Source organism: Gossypium arboreum, chromosome 8 (genome assembly GCF_025698485.1).
Source record: "Gossypium arboreum isolate Shixiya-1 chromosome 8, ASM2569848v2, whole genome shotgun sequence".
NCBI lineage: Eukaryota > Viridiplantae > Streptophyta > Magnoliopsida > Malvales > Malvaceae > Gossypium > Gossypium arboreum.
This window is the reverse complement of record NC_069077.1, coordinates 75,117,041-75,134,855: the sequence shown is the minus strand read 5'-3', so window position 1 is coordinate 75,134,855 and position 17,815 is coordinate 75,117,041. Positions and strand designations below refer to the sequence as shown.

Sequence of the window (17,815 nt, the reverse complement as noted above, 5' to 3'; positions counted from 1 at the left end):
GTAGTTGGATCACACATGTCGTATGCAGTATTGATGATGATTGTGATTCTCGAGGGATTTGTGACGACCAATCGTCGAGAGTATTCCGGGTCCCCTATCCAATATGATACATATGTTGGGCTACGGGAAAATACAGCGACACAGACAACTTAGAAAGAAATCCCAGTCATCTACCATTTCTCCTAGAGTTATTACGAACGCTATAGGCAGAATCTTCTAATTACTATCCTGAGCAATGACAAGCAACAGACGCTGCTGATACCTTCCGTATAACCAGGTGTCATCAATTTGGACCATAGGCTTGCAGTGTTGAAATGCCTCTTTGCATTGCTAAAAAGTCTAAAATAACCAGTGGAATACTCTTTTCTTAGGGACCAACTAATCACCGCAGTACCCTAGGTGCATTTCAAGATTAGTTATGGTACATGGTACGTACCGATCAAATACCTGACACCATTGCCATAGATAGTTATACAAACCCTCCCACCCATGATGCAACTTTTCCATAACCTTCTATTTTGCAACCCACACTTTGTAGCATGTTAGAGTGTATTGGTATTGGCTACGTATGTCTGCAATCAGCACTGGTATTTCAATTTCGGGTCTGGCTTTCACTATTGATAGAATAATGTCAGCAATCATGTTTGAGTCTAGCCTTGAATGGTACTGACTTACACCTGTTGTAACACATGTATGGGGACCAGGATATTTCTTTATCGTCCACATCCTAGTTTTCTTCCGGTAAGACACCGTGATTTTCCACTCACACTTCCTATCCTTCGTTGCTCACTTTCCTTCCAACTTATCAGAACGAGATTTCGTGACATAGTAGTTCATGCCGTTCTTGATGTTAACTACTTTAGTGCAGCAAGAAAAACAAATTTTTTAGGGTATTCCAGTCTAACTTCCAGTACTTGTATATCACGATATGTGCTTGCATGACCAAATGTTCTATGTGGAAGCCAAGAAAACTCTAAACCACCCTTGGGCGATAAGTTGATATTCATTTTGTGGGGTAGAGGTTCATATGTTCTGAATCATGCATCTAGATTTAGAGCATTGTTCAAGGCATCATCGTTAGACTCTCAAGGTTCTGCCTCCATTGTAACCGAATCCGGTTTGAAAAATAGTGCCACTTCTGAACCATCTAGACTACGTTGCCAGATTGGCTCAAGTTCTGACTTCTCCCACTCATTTGTGTCCGTAGCCCTTTCTTCTACACTTGCATCTCCTTCCTCATCTGTGACTTTATTGTCATCTTCAACTACAGTGTTGGACGTATCGTCATTAGCCCTCGTCAAAAGGAGTAGGTCATCGGTTCTCCTGTAACCCATGTGCCTGCCAGAATATTAAATGGGTTGATGACTAGTGTACGTCAATGATCCCTTGATATAATTGCTTCTGCCACATAACATCGACCAAGTGTCGAAGTTGAAATCGAATGCACTGATTGAATATCGAGCCTGAGTGTCTATATTTGGATTATGCTGATAACCTTGACTGGTACTAACCCTCAAATTTAAGATCGATACCAGAGACCGATGAATGTCTACCCATATATGCTTCAGGCCCGCTTTGAAAGAGGCAAAAAAACCCACCGCACAACCGTGTAGTAGGACTTTCTACTTCAGCTTTAGTACTCGTATTTGTTGCGACTGTGGTCAAAGATGGGCCCAATCTATCAGCATCTGTGAACTCGACATATAACTCAATAATAGCATTTTCGCTTGCGGTGTGCAATGATATGACCGTCTCGAGATACGTCTCCCTAATTACATCAAATAGCTCATACTTATAGGGGTCAATGGTTGCAAGAAATCTGCATGCAACCTCATAATTCTTCCCCGGGTCAATCCCCTGACTTTCCTTCTAATTCTGGTCCGTAGCTCACTTATTTGAATGATACTATTGAATGCAAATTCCAGGAGCTTTGCTCCTACAAACACCACCTTGAATTTTGTATTACATATTTGACCATTGTAGTATATAACAGACTTCACTCGTTGACTCATTTCAATATCAGTCACGATTTGGATGAATAAACACAAAAAAATAAGTAAAGAGTTGTCCGAAGGAGTACACACAACTCTCACTCGTGATGCAAGGTTCTTCTGTTTGATATTAAATTTATGTGTGTCTATGCTATGAAAATTATGCACCTTTTATAAGAGAATTATGTAGGGAGAAAAAGAATACGTTCTATGAATTTTGTTTACAAATGCATACATTCATTGCATATTTTATAGTGCAAATAATTTTCATCATGCATTCAAAAGTCATATAATTTCATCGAGATTTTGCGCTGCATAGCGTGCTTAAAGGTCATTTGCAAAGGTACTTTCACCACCAGAAGATAGGAAATTTGTTAGACAAAGTTCACCCAGTTGGGGGTGAAATCAAATTGGCCAACTAGGCGCGCTTTTGTAATGCGTAGGTTTGTGCAAGTGTACACAATTGTTATCAAGTAATAAGTAAGTAAAAGAGTTATCGTCTCCATAGAGGCTGTCTATGTTAATCAATTAATTTTAAAATTAAAGTTCATAAGTTGGTGATAAAAACACAACATTTTGAGTGATGGATGTCAAGAATAATTAACTAGATGCAAAATTATCCTTAATGCAATTCTAATAAGTATGATAATTAACTAAAATGTATGAGATGAATTTAGCAGCAACAACACAAACTTCAACAATTAGTAACATGAATAGCCTAGAATAATTACATCATTAAACTTAATTCATTTTTCTCATGTTTAACAGTGTTTAGAAAATATTCCATGGAAACTTGATCTTTGATGAGTTTGAAACCAAATTATGTCTTTTTGAAATCTTTTACTTAGTAAAACATGCATTTTACTGATCATTTTAAACTAAAGGTTTCTTAGAAATTATGTGAAGTAACAAGGACGGGTTAGGTTTGAAACAATTTAATCACATTACCTAAAAACCATGCAAGATAATAGAGCTCGTTAAAGTTATTATGAACCTTTAATTTAGTCGGGTTAGGATCTAAATTAAGCATGCACTTTTCAACTATTGTGTCCATTAGTCGTCGTCTAGTTAGGATTGCTCAACTAATTCCAATGCATCCAATCATGCATGAATGAAATACATGCTTGAGTTTTTTTGAAAACATGATTGACTGAGGCACAAACACTATAAACATGAATTAAACAAACTTAATTGGATTGATGCAATCATCCTAGCTAAACAAATTTAAGTTACCATTGTTGATGGCAATATAACAAAACACATTGCACATATGATTAAAATCAAAGTAACAAGTAAAGGAAGAATAAACCTTGTTCGAATCAGCAACCTTGCGAAATCTAATTGAAGAAGTTTCCTTCCATCCTTGTGTTGCTCCTTTGCTAATGGCTCTTCAAAGTGGCCAACGAAGAGATGATCTTATCAAGGTTTTGTTGGCTAAGAAAGAAAGGAAATATGAGATGCTATGCGTGAGAATGAAGAGAGGGAATGAGAGAATGAGAGAATGAAAGAGAAATATTAAATGAAGGATGAATGATATGAGAGAATGAAAGAGAAATATTAAATGAAGGATGAATGATGGATGATTGAAATGTGAGATAGGAGTGGGTATTTATACTTGAGGTTGGTAGAGGAGTTTACTAAATATGGCATCAAATATCCCTTATATTTCTCCCATGTTTGGCTGACCATGATATGTGGAAAGGCGGTGATTTGGTTGCTTGATTCAAGTATAAAATCATGCTTGAATCATGCAAAGGGTGGGCGGTTTCTTAAACAAACATAGTGTGCTGATTTTCATTGATTTTCCAAGTGTAGGGATCTCCAAATAATTATCCCAAAAGCTTTTTTTTTGGCTGCCCAAATATCATTGCCGAATTGGGCTTCTTTTCTCCTTGTTTTGACAACTTCGTGACCCATTTAATAGTTAGACTTGTCCACCATGTAGCACCATTTTTTACTAGGTCAAAGTAACATCTTCATGACCCAATTGCATGGTTTTGCCATCCAAGTAGGGTAGAATTATTCATGTCCATGCAAATATTATAATAAGCTCTTTATTAAATCAACTTCATGCTCTCACCGCATAATTAAATATAGCACATAAATAAATAACCTAAAATAATTTAATTTATGCACAAAATTAACATAATAAAGCATAAATTTGAATATTTTATAATTTTATGTCCATTGTCGGAATATAAACAAAATTCACTTAATTAATTAACAAATACGTAGGATTAGTATTATTTTTAAGTGAAAAGGTGGTAAAAACTACTAGAAAAACCTATATAATTTAGAGTTTACAACTTTCCTACCATGTTAGCAGGAAGCACCCCTAGCTGGGCGAGCTTTCTCTAACAAATTTCCTATTCCTGGGGGAGAAAAGCCTAACACTTCGAATAATTCGAACACTTTAGACACGTTTAAAATATGTTCCAGCGCGCTTTCAAGGTTTCTCTTTGTAAACAGACCCTTCCCTATGGCTATAAAATGGCTCAAACAAACCAAGCTTCATCATCCCTCAGTCATATAATTTCTCCTCAACCCTTTCCATTTCTCCATTATAAAAAATTTCATGGTTTTAAAAATTTCGATTGCTAAAAATATTTGGTTTATGTTCGAGGTATTCTTGAGTTGCCGGTGATACAATATTGCTCTGAGTCGCACCCATTTCATATATCATGCCGAGATGGGATCATTACTTCCGAAGCCTATCCTAGGGAAGTTTTTTCTGAGGTGATTTTGCTTTTTAGGTCAAGGGTAGAAGTCGACATGGAGGTCTCAATCGATTGTTGTTATACGGTAATGGATCAGGGTATAACGAGGGAGCCAGTTGACGATTGTTACGCGACTATGAGCTTAATCTTTTCAAATACCCAAAAATGATGCCTTATAAATATCATATAGAAGTTTGATGGCATATTCATATGGAAAAACTCTGGGGCTTCCTGCTATAATTAGTGTAATTTTATTCTCGATTTCTAGGCAACCGGTACCGTTAACCTTTATTCTTATTCAAAGACTGGCACCGTTGTAGATGCAAAAGGATTCTCAGGCGAGGAGCGGGTATTGCGGTGAAATAAATGTGATGCTCCTTTCGAGGTGACAACGATTTTTATTATTACACAACCCATTAACAACTACAACTGCCTTCGTCTCGACCCAAGTTTGACCTCTGTTGTGACAGAACATCCGTTGTTCACCTAAAAGCCTTCTTTTGTCCACCTCAGTGTCAGCCTTCAGATAAGAATGAAATGTTAAATATACTGGCTACTTGAAAATAGATAAAAAATTACGTTGATTACACTGAAAGTTCTCAAATTTTTTCTGTATGAATATGGTATCAATCTCATGTATGGTATATATAGGGCATAGTTTGCAGGTATCCATAAAGCTTGAACTCTTGATTGCGTAACGATCGTTACCTAGCCCCCCGATTATACTCTAACACGTGACCGCATCACAGCTGCCGACTAGGATCTCTACCTAAACTTCAACCCCTGATCGTATCAAGCATTATTACCCCAAAATTGGATTTACCCACGATGGGTTTCTAAGGTGATGGTCTGATCTTGTTATGGCATATGAAATTTATGTGTGCTGAAGTGCGTTATCACATCCTTGACCCTTCAAAACTACCTAAGAATTTTTGTCGATTTAGTTGAAAACCCTGAAAACTTTTAAAATACCCTAAACCCTAAAAAACCATAAAACCTAACCTTAAAAAATAAAACCCTAACCTTAGAGAGAGAAATAGAAAGTACACCTAGCTGGATGCATTTTCACTTTCTCTCTCCTAAAATTTGCCTATTTCCCTAATTAATTTTAAAAACAGCCTAAAAGGCTAATTAAAAAAAATTGGCCAATAACCCTTATTTAGCCAAGTATTTGAACTGGCTAGATAAATGCCAAAAGGAAGTAGCCACTTCCACCATCACTGGGATAGATAGTTACTTGAAATATTTAAAGTTTTCAATTTGTTGAAATGAAATCTTTGGGCTTTAAATGATGTTGACATCATGGATGTATGAAGTCTAACTTTGAAGATCAATCCATATGAAGAAACTTATCGTGAAAATTAGATTAGATTGGATTAAGCAACCAAATCCCTTGGATTATGGTAAACAAATTGAGATAGCATTGAAAAATGAATCTCCACAATCCACTTTACGTTGGTTTTTATTAGTATATTGTATTGTGTGATTTTATAGTTGTTGTCTAATAGGGATTTGTCACACCCAAAAACAGCAGATCCAAAAAGATGAGTGAGGTATGCATGTTAATTGTTTTGACCCACTATGGTAGCATATCCGCCACCCTACTGGCTTGCTAGCAAGTTAGAGTATTGATGCATACTAGTGTTAACGTATCCGCCCATTGGTGGTATCTAATGATTTAATTACAGGGTATCTTCTAGTGAAGAAAGAATACGCCCAAAAAAGAGTACGCTTAATGAAGAGTATGCCCTAGAGTTTTTGTTGAGCACGAAGAGCCTACTAAGTATATGAGAAAGCTATAGGAGACTTAATTATCTTTAAGACTACGCCATACACAAGTCACCGTCAATGTATAGTATGCTCAGTTTGCATGAACACTATTCAAGTTGGTTCTTATAATGGGATTATTTGGGAGTCAACTAGATTGAATTGACCCTCCTCATAACTAGTCAAATAGTAATGCTGATCTGTATCGTTTCCCCCTGAATTTTGTAGTGAAATCAGGGGACAATTTCAGTAAGCATCGCTACTTGTCAAAATCCACTAAAAGGGACCGAGAATATATATATATAGTCAAGGAGGACATTCCAGATGATTTTTCTTTCTATTCTACGTTCTGGTCCTTATTTCTAACCTAAATGTTCTTTTCTTTTTCGTTAAGCTAGAGCTAAGATTTTGTTCAATCAGTGGATGATTCAACCTTCTGGTAAGTCTTATAGCTCTACATGTCACGATTGTTGAAGTGTAGGGATGTAATATCCTGATTTTGGGCCTAGTCGGAATAGTGGTTTCGTGACCACAAAATCCGAGATATAAATAATTATTTTATGATTATTTTAAGGTCTATGATATGATTGCATGATTGTGTGAAAATTTCGTGAAGAAATTTTATGCATAAAGTGCTTAATTTGAAATTTGGGACTAAATTGAATAAATTGCAAAACTTGTGTTCTAGAAGTATTTTGCATAAAATTGAATTAGATTATTAATTATAGGTCCTTAAAGAGTAATTTTACCAATTTCTAAGTCTATGGACAAAAATTGGACATGGATGGAATTTTTGGAAAGTTTAGTAGTAAGGGCATTTTGGTCATTTAGGGGTAAAATGAATTAAAATACAAAATTAAAAGCCAATTTTGCTCATCTTCAGCCCCATGGCCGAATATAGCAAGGAGAAACCATGGCTAGGGTTTTCAAGCTTCCAAGCTCGATTTTAAGTCCGTTCTAGCCTCGCTTTTAATGATTTTTACGTTTTGGAGTCCCTAGCTCGATTTAGCTTATGCTAGCAATAATTTAACCTAGGGTTTATATTTGGAAAAATACCCATAGGTGAAATTTGTGTATTTTGGTGTTTTATGATAGAATATGAGGTTTTAAATTATGTTAGACAACTTGTGCTACTCGGTTTTAAGTGAAAACGAGCAAAAGGGCTTAATCGGTAAAAATACCTAATAGTCATAAGTACATGTTAGAGTGAGAATTTGATGTTGCCATAGAAGGAAAAATGATCAGCATGTCATAAAACATAAGAAAATAGGCTGAATTTTAATTTACGAGCTTTGGGGCAAAAGTGTAAATATGCAAAAGTTTAGGGCAAAATTGTAATTTTTCCAAAATATGATTTTGGGTCAATTTGAATAATGTGAGTCCTAATTAGACTATATTTTAAATGATAGAGCAAGGAAAACTGAAATTGTGCTAAAATGGGGAAAATACCAAGTTGTGGACGAAATGGTAAAATAGCCATTTTCAGCATACGAGGTAAGTTCATATGTAAATGTTGGTAACATAGTTATTATTTTAAATGTTTTAATGTTTTTAAATGATATGATAATTATTATGAAATATTATACTTGTGATAATTGTTTGATAATATGTCAAATTATGTGATATACTTGGAAAATGTGAAATACTACCGAGTATCGATATCGGCATTCCGTAGAAGATGGTTGAGACACATGATTGGGAAAAAGGTCCGTTGAACCTCGGGAATGGATTAGGATACAAGTGACATGTCACTGGGATATTTGGGCATCCGAACTCGTTGAGTTGAGTCCGAGTTCACTTATGGATGCGAGCGTCCGAACTCGTTGAGTTGAGTCCGAGTTCGTGAGATGTAACTAGGCATCCGAACTCGTTGAGTTGAGTCCGAGTTCACTTATGGATGCGAACGCCCGAGCTCGTTGAGTTGAGTCCGAGTTCACTTATGGGCGGGTTACATGGTAGCTTGGCTACATATGTGGCACTTATGTGCAAACTTTCCATGTATCCAATTATATTCGATGTGTTCAACGGGTAAAGTTCTACTCAAATGGAGGAATACTCAAGATGAAAGGGACGATTGGTAAGTGTTGTGAAATGGATAATTTGAACAGGTATGTACTTAACCCTCGGGTTGAAAACTCGATATAACAACAATATGGTAAGATGATAAATGAAAAGGTGATATGAATGTCTTGGTGATGATTATGCAAATGATGTTTTATGTTTGCTTATATGGTTATGTTACTTGCTATTTGCATGTGAGCTTACTAAGCATTTATGCTTACTCCTCCTTTTCATTCCTTGTAGTGTTGACAAGCCAGCTCGAAATCGGAAACGGTCGGAGGCACGCCACACTATCCGTATACCATCTTGGCATAATGGCTTGTATATTTTGAGTATGGCATGTATAGCATTATAATCATTTTGTATATATGGTCTTATGATATGGTTATTGAGTTGTATGGAAATAGAAATGCTTGGTAATGATTAGCCATTGGAATGGCTAATCATGATCATATTTGGTATTATGTATGTCAAATTGCTAGCTAATCCATGGAAACCATGAAATAGGTAAAATTTACCATAAAATAGATTCAGACAGCAGCAGTGACGTGAGTTTAAAAAATCACTAAAAATAGTAGAAATGGAATTAAATAATGAATAAGTTATGGAATCGAAGCTTGATGAGTCTATTTTCATATGGAATAAGCGAAACAGGTATATGAGCTATATTTTATGAGATGTTTAAATTTTTGTGAAACAGGGCCAGAGCGATTTCTGGATCCCCTGTTCTGACTTTGGAAATTCACCATAAATTTTACAAAGATAATTAGAAGTCATGCTTTATATGTACAGATTCCTTATTGAGTCTAGTTTTATTAGAGATAAACGGCATAGTCATTGAAGCTCTGTACAGGGAGATATCTGATTCGTAATACACAGAGGTCAGAGTAGTTGAACCCTGAAACAGGGGAGACTTTAACTAATAAACTGTACTAATTGGCCCAACCAAAAATTCTAGAAAAAATTAGTAGATATATATATGAGTCTAGTTTCAGGAAAAATTTACGGAATTAGATTTCGAGTTTCGTAACTCGAGATATGATTTTTAAAGCGACTGTGATGCAGTTAGCCAGCTTGTCTGGAAATTTTAAAATGAATTGTATGAGCTGTTTAATTAATGAATTAAGTCCGTTAACACCTCGTGTTCGAATCCGGAAACGGTCTCGGGTACGGGGTGTTACAAGGGATGTTAAAAAAACATAAGAAAAATAGGGTATGAGTGGAAGCCCTGCATGGGGGTCGCATGTATTTGAAATGTTAGTAAACTATCTGTAAATGAGCATTCTAATGGAAATTTCATGATCTTTTAAGTAGTTGCTGCTAGATTGGGAAGGATGATTGAAATAGAGCTCCAGGCCAAGGTAAAGGTGGATTTCTAGACCCGACTACTGTATGTTATTTTATGATGAATCTTTGTATGGTTGATGTCCCAATAGTCATTCATGCCTTATTGAGGAGTTGTTGTATATATGTGTGTGGGTGTTTTCTATAAAGCATCTGCATGTAGGTAAATGAAGTGTACGATGTGCTACATGAATATGATGATGTGTGGTAAGCATTCATGGGAAATTATGTGTTGGGAATTATAATTCTATTATGGGTATGAGTGAAATCAATGTAAATGTGTTCATTATGTTTAATATGAATGATGCATGACAAAGTAAGATTAGAGTAAGCGGGTTGGGTGTAGTTTCGGGAAAATATGCAATATGATAATGGACCTCGAGGTAGTGCTTTGACGATGTCCACCTGGAAGTAAAAACAAAAGCTAATATGGTGAAAATGTAGTCCATCGGACCGTAAACATAAGGTTCGATAGGATAGTAAACATGAGAAAAGGCCAGTATGACAAATATGTGGAAAGACCATGGCCATGACACATATTGAAAATGGCAGATGAGTCACATTTGTCTATTAAGGTTTCTACGTGTCTTGGAGGCAATGACGGGCAAACCTTAGGCAATGTTGAGTTTAGGAAAATCCATATCGCTAAACACGACAGTTTATGTAGTGCCTTGGTGATAAACCAAACCGAGCCTATGGCAAGTAATTTGTAAAGCAATTATGGCGAGTTATCTGTAAAACCTTTGTGACGAATCATCTAAAAAGCCTATGTGGTGTCTTGCAGTGCATTGAAATCAATAAGAAAAAGAACCCATAAGTGAAAGGGATCTTGTATCAGATGCACAAAAACAAGGAAATTTGAAATTTGTTTTCTCAAACCAATAAAAAGATGTTGAAAAAGATTATGATAAACCAGACAAAAAAAAAAACATAGAAAGAAAAAGCAATATAAGAGCAACAGAGAAGCAGAACTTGATTTCTTCCTAAAAAGGTATTTGCGTTTTCAATTGAGATGAGATGGTTCTTTAAATAAAAGAATAATCAATAATATTAAGGTATATTACCTCCTGCTTAGACTGAGAATCCAAACAAAATCATTATATCCTCTATTCAACTTGGAGAAATGAATCTGGATATTTTGATATTTTCAGAAGGATTTAACTGTAACAGCCCGATTTAGACCCTAATCGGAACAGTGGTTTCGGGTTCACAAATCCGATGAGGAAAATTTCTTTTTTATTATATTTTTATGGTCTACAATTTCACGGAATGATTTCGTGAAAATTTCGTTCAAAAATTTCGATGTTTGGGCACTCAATTTAGTAAAAAGGATTAAAATGTAAAAAATGCAAAAGTTGAGTTTTACATGTTAGAGGTGTCTAATTGTCATGAAATTTTAAATGGGAGGTCCTTAAATGATAATTAAACCATTGTATAACTTGTTGGACAAAAATAGCCTTGGTTGGGTAAAATTTGAAAGAATAGTAAAAAGGGCATTTCGGTCATTTAGGGGTAAAATGAATTAAAAGACAAATTTTAAACCCCAAATGTGTCCCTTTCTTCTTGCTACAATAGAATGTATCCCTCTCTTCTTGCTACAACAGAATGTACCAAAAGCAGCCATGGTTAGGGTTTGGCCAAGCTTCCAAGCTTAATATGTTGTCAGGTTAACTCGAGGTTGAAGATCGTCGGAGGCAGCATCACACTATCAAGCCAACACCTTGACAGTATAAACACATATGCTAGAATTATCAAGTGAGTGACATGTATAGGGACCTAGTTTTATAACATGTTTTATTATAATTTGGCCAAATATATTGGTCTTTAGTGAGCTAATGATTCTGACTTATAAATCTAGCTATTCATGTTATGTCTGATATTGGTGATGTGCATATGCTTGTTTGCCATGCATGGTTGGTAATATGTTATCTGTTGTTGTAAGAATGTCATGCTTCTGTCTTGATTGTGAATATATAATTACTAAAATATGCCATGTCAATTGCTATGAAAATGTATAAGTGTATGTAGGTAATTAAGGGTGACAATTGGCTTGGAAAATAGCCTTGAAATTGACCACACGGCCCAATCCACACGGGCGTGTGACTCTCTGAAACAAGAAAATTAGTTAAGTTGCCCAAAGATTTTCAAATTTTTTGGTTTAGTCCCGAACCACCCTAATGTATGTTATAGGTTTCGAAGACCTATATAAGGGACGATATGCATGTGTTTGAGATGTTTTAATTTTTGGTGAAATTTTGTGGCTCGGTTTTGCATGTTGTGAATGTTTAAGTCCAATAACGCCTCGACCCTGTCTCGACGTTGGATATGGGTGAGGGGTGTTACATTAACTCTTAGAGAATTAATGAAAAAAGAAATATTGATTATCAATCCAGTTCGTCTGTCGATAAAAAATGATAGACAATTTATTCTATATCAAACTATAAGTATTTCATTGGTTCATAAAAATAAACGCGTCTTACAGGGTGCGCTTTCAACCACATCAGTTGAATACGCACCCCTATAGGATACGTTTTTAGAAAAAATTTAACAACTTAGTGTTTTTGGTCTATAGTTAAATATTAATGCTTTTGTCATAGAGTCTCGGGTTCGATTATTCTCTTACTCACATTTATATATTTTTTATTTCATATTGTTTCAAGTTTTTATATTTTTAATTAATATTTTTAACACATTAGCTCTTTTGGTTAGATGGTTAGATAATTAGATAATTGTGATTTCATCCTTAAGTTTATTTCCTCTTACAAGCACTTTAATATGTATTTTTATTTCATGTTGTTTAAAGCTTTTGTTTTATTTTTAATTAATGTTTATAATTAATAAATATATTGTTTTCAAATTTTTAATTAATAACTATTTTATTTATAAAATCAAATAATAAATATGTAGTTATTTTTAAAAACATCAATTTATTCTTTTGATATATTTTTCTTTATATACAATATTTATATGTCAAATATTTATTTTTTCTACCTATATTGTGGGCATGGTGTTTAATGCTATGGATAGAAAAATAAATCCAACACATATAAAATATATTTAATTCAAATAATGATATTTGCAATATTATTTAATTTTATAAATAAAAGAGTTATTAATTAAAAATAAAAACTTGAAAACAATATAATTTTTAATTATAAACATTAATTAAAAAACAAGCTTGAAACAATATAGAAAAATACATATTAAAATGCTTATAAAAGAAATTGAACTTAGTAGCCCTCAACAAGTCATCTAATCAAAAAGTTAATATGTTACAAATATTAATTAAAAAATTTTAAATAAAATAATATAAAAATACAAATATGAGTAAGAAAAAACTCAACTTGAGATTCAAGTAGAAAACAATAACATTTAATCATTTAACTAGAGGAGATAAATTTTAATTTTTGGTGAAAACGTATTCTATATGGCACATTTTTAGTTGACATAGTTTATGACAGTATTTTTACTTTCTGTCTAAAACAATCTATACTGATAAATTAAAGAAAACCTTAATTTCTTAAATTTTATAGAAAAAAGGGCATATTTCTTTAACTTACCCATAATTTTATTCTATAATTTAAAATATACGTAATATTTACTTAAACAATTTTAAACCCCTGCTAATACAGGGAAATAATTCTAGTTAAAAGATAAAACTAGCAGGGCAACAAATTGTGGGAACTGAGGATGCAGTCTGAGCAGAAAAGCAAAAGAAGATCGTAAAAGAAAAGAGTTAACCACCCCTCCCCGGACCAGAAGAGTAGGGAGGATAGATATTGCACAGAGTAATGATGTCCCAAGGCCAAGGCCTAAGGTTAATTTCCTACCAAAGTCGACCCATCGTCTCACACCCATTTCTATTAACTCTCAAACCTTCCCGGTCATGGAATCATTTCTCCTTCAAAACACCTGGAATGCCAAAACCATTCCATCTCGAACTCCCACTCCCTCTACCGTCCCACAACTCCCACCAAACCCAAACAGGGACCCAAGACGACGGCATCCCCAGCGACGACGTCAAACTCATCGCCAAATTCAAAACCAGGTATAACTATATCCGCGTTCTCCAAGTTTCTCGAAGGGCCGACCACCCTTTCGCCGGCTCTAGGCTCCTCCTCCTTGATTCCCCTGGAAACATCCACAGCATTTCTTTCCTCTTCAAATCACTCACCAACACTTATTTCGACGTTTTCGCCACTCTGCCTCCTATTTTACCCCCTGGAGCCGTTGGCATTCTCGGCTTCGGGGCGGGCTCCGCGGCTCGCCTGATGCTTGAATTATACCCAGATTTGATAATCCACGGATGGGAACTTGACCCATCTGTGGTTGCAGTTGGAAGAGAATATTTTGGCCTTGAAAAGCTTGAAAAACAAAACCCAAATAGACTTTTCATTTCCATTGGAAATGGATTGAAAGCTAGCATTAGAAACGGGTTTGCAGGTATTTTAGTGGATTTATTCAGTAAAGGTAGTTTGATACCAGAGCTTCAGGAATCAAGCACGTGGCACAAGTTAAGGAAGAGCCTGAGAAAAGGCGGGAGAATCATGGTGAATGTAGGGGGTAGTTGCGTGGAGGCTGAGGATGAAGGCAGAGATGGGAAGATGGTGATGGAAGAGACTTTGAAGGCCATGCATAGGGTTTTTGGCGACAAGCTTTTTGTATTGAATCTTGGGAACCGAAAGGATGATGATAGTTCCCTCGCTTTAACTGGCGAATTGGCGGTGCCGGATCGTGATGCCTGGAAGAAGGGGCTTCCGCGTTCTTTAAAGGGTTACGTTGATATGTGGGCTCCATATCAGGGCTGATTCTTGATGGGAGTATGCATTCCGTGTCCGTGAACATGAATGCCCATTTTCTGTTTGTGTTAATGCCTGACTCATTTTTATGGTGTGTTGTTTTATGGCACCACTCTAGTTGCTTCCTATGGACGGTCAAGGTTTTTCGTCAACTAATAATGGTTTTTCTTCAATGATGGCAGGAGGTGATCAACATTGATGTGCCGATGTTATCTTCTTGTTTCGCAGGATGTTTGAAGAAATGGGTAGAGGAATGGCCATCTCTTCTCGCTAATAATATATACACCTCCGGTTCTTCACTTGCATACAGCATTGGAAAACGCCCTGAGACCATCCTAATGCTTGGAGTTTCAGTTCTATTTCTTTTTGAATATCTCTATAAGTCCATCAACCTTCACACCTCAACAATATTCTATTCTGTTCCATGTATGTATGGTCGATGAACGTACATTGTTTTTTCACAAATGAAACAAAAGATTTGAGTAAGTCCTGAAATTATTGAAGATCTTTTCAACCCATAGTAGTGTTTTGGAATACTTCTCTAAATTAACTTCTCATATTTTCTTGACGGTGTTTTAGCTGCTGGAATTTCAAATGAGCGGACATACTTTGTTGTTCTAGGGAAAGGAAGCCTCTTGTTTGCCGAGGCAATAGGAAGGAAGTTCATTGTAGCTTTAAAACTCCGAAGGTATAGTAATTTTGCCATGTATTTGGTAAAACAAATTAAAGCATTGACATGAACCAGTGTGAACACATTACATGCTGTCGACTGATTTTCTGGGTGAAATGAAACTAGCATCCGATGAAAAGTAAAGGGTTAATGTGGCAATTAGATTCACTTTGCTATTTATACTTTCTTTTTCTCGTTTTGTATCTATATTTGGTAGCATTTTTTTTTTTTTTGGTTCATAAATTTAGATTTTGTAAAAAATAATGATATGTCTAATTTCAAATTTCAAAGTGAACTTAATTTCATGTTTAGGGTAAAAAATTACATTAATCCAAAAATAAATACTAAATAAAAATGCGTCCACAAAAATAGGCATAATGCTTAGTTTAGCCCTGGAATTATATTGTTTTTCAACATTTGCCCCACTTTAGAACTTAGACTTTGTCGTGACTAAAACAAAAATATTGACATGTGGTCAGTGGCGGATATTAGCACTAAGTTTTGAGGGTCTAGTTAGAAATTTTAAAAACTTTGAGAATTTTGTGATAGTTTTAAAAATTTTGATAAGTTTAATTAAAACTTTAAAAATTTTAGAGGTATTACGAAAATTTAAGAAAAAAAACTTAATTGAAACATTTAAAATTTTTGGAAGGATTTAATTAAAATTTTAAAAAAAAATTTAAGGGTATAATTAAAAACTCTGGAGGCCACGCTCTAGGCCCTAATGAGAATCTACCTCTGGATGCCGTGCCAATCAAAATGTATCACTTAGACTTTTGCTTCTAAAACTTATGGTAAGCGACATTTGGAGCTCATGTTTATTGAAATAAAATAAATGAAAATTCTAAAATATCGAAAGATAATAAAAATTTTAAATTTTTAAATAAAGTTAAATATGTTAGAAAATATACCATTCACTTTAACCATTGTGGAACGAGGAATGTCGATTTGAATTTTAATATCTTAAAATTTTAAGAACTTTTATAAAAGTTATATATATATATATATATTTAATTTTTAAAATTATTACATTTGCCTAGAATTTTTTTCAACTTTATCAATTTGTAGAATCTATTTTTTTTAGTTAAAACTGTTTCATTTGTTTTAGAATTTTGATATATTGCTTTGAATTTTAAATCTTTTTTTGTATATATTTTGCTGTTTTGCAAAAATAAAAATAATAAAAATTTTTAAAATTTTCTAGATTATGTATTTTTGGAAATATTGAGGGTTCTTTTATGTAACATTTAAAATATAACTAAAATTTTCCAATTTTTGAATTTTATATATTATTTTGAGTATTTAGAATTTACATTTATATATTTTAGAAAATATTAGAGTTTTCTAAATTTCAAAATAAAACTTTTAAGTTTTTCAATTTGAATTCTTTATATAAAATTTTTAATTTTTTAAAATTAATATAAAATACAATATTAAAAATAATACAAATAATTCAAAATAACTTGCAATTAGGGGAATATAATGGAAGACCCAAATTAACACTTAAAGCAATTCCTTCAATTATGTGATACTTTTAAGTATAACGAGGTTATTGATGACGCTATTCGTCTTCTGTTCTTCCCTTTTTCATTGTGCTACAACGCATACAAATGACTTGATTCGTAAGAGCCTAGTTCCATTACTACATGGGACGAATTACCGAGAAAGTTTTCACATAAAATTTTCCCCATAAGTAGAACCATTCAATTAAGATGTGACATCGCCAATTTCAAGCAAATCGAGGGCGAGAACCTATACGAAGCATGGGAATGTTTTAAGTTGTTATTAAGGAAGTGCCCTTATCACAGAATACAAGAGTGGCTGCAATTGCAAATATTTTATAATGGGCTAGATGGTAGCTTGAGAGCCAAATTAGATGGCGCATCAAGCGGGGCCTTCATGAACAACACCTACGAGCAAGCTTGTCAACTAATCGAGGGCATGGCCATGAACTCGTATATGTGGCCCAACGAGCGATTCTCAATAATCCAAAGTCATCGAAGGCTAAAGCAGTCAAAGAGGACGATAAATATCAACAAATATCGGAAAAGCTACATTGTTTAAAGACCATTATTAAGTTGTCAATGAACGATGTTCTCGAAGCTATGCGTTGTACTCTGATAATGAACTGGAAGTGTAACGCCCCCACGCCCGAGACCGTCGTCGGAGTCGAGTATGAGGTGTTACTAAGCTTAATTTAACATATTTAGAACTTTGGATTATTTATTTCTACATTCGCAGCTTTTAAGCTACTTGCATCACAGTCACAAGAAAAATCATATCTCGAGTTACGAAACTCGAAATCAAGATCCGTAAATTCTCCCTGAATCTAGACTCATATACCTATCTACTAATTTTTTTCTAGAATTTTTGGTTGGGCCATTTAGTACAGTTTATTAGTTAAAGTTACCCCTGTTTCAGGACTTGACTGGTCTGACCTCTGTTTACTACGAACCACATTTCTCT

At 34.6% G+C, this 17,815-nt stretch overlaps 1 protein-coding gene and 1 non-coding gene across 3 annotated transcripts; one reads left to right on the top strand and one right to left on the bottom strand.

Moving 5' to 3' along the window:
- The first annotated feature begins 13,567 nt into the window (after positions 1-13,567).
- On the top strand, positions 13,568-15,493 carry LOC108464952 (uncharacterized). 2 transcript variants are annotated; one of them, XM_017765241.2, is made up of 3 exons: positions 13,568-14,770; positions 14,862-15,161; positions 15,259-15,493. In XM_017765241.2, the coding sequence occupies exon 1, from the start codon at positions 13,672-13,674 to the stop codon at positions 14,686-14,688; it is 1,017 nt and encodes a 338-aa protein (XP_017620730.2). In that variant the 5' UTR covers positions 13,568-13,671; the 3' UTR covers positions 14,689-14,770; positions 14,862-15,161; positions 15,259-15,493. The 2 variants fall into 2 exon arrangements, with proteins under 2 accessions (XP_017620730.2, XP_017620722.2); XM_017765233.2 differs by lacking the exon at positions 15,259-15,493 and having other exon boundaries at positions 13,635-14,770; positions 14,862-15,174.
- Positions 15,494-17,054: 1,561 nt separating this feature from the next.
- On the bottom strand, positions 17,055-17,160 carry LOC128279814 (small nucleolar RNA R71). The gene has a single exon (XR_008270009.1). It is a non-coding gene; the product is annotated as a small nucleolar RNA R71 (small nucleolar RNA).
- Between the last annotated feature and the right edge of the window lie 655 nt (positions 17,161-17,815).

What these genes read in the sequence shown, in the direction of transcription:
- LOC108464952 (XM_017765241.2), top strand. Translation starts at nt 13,672, where the DNA reads ATGATGTCCCAAGGCCAAGGCCTAAGGTTAATTTCCTACCAAAGTCGA.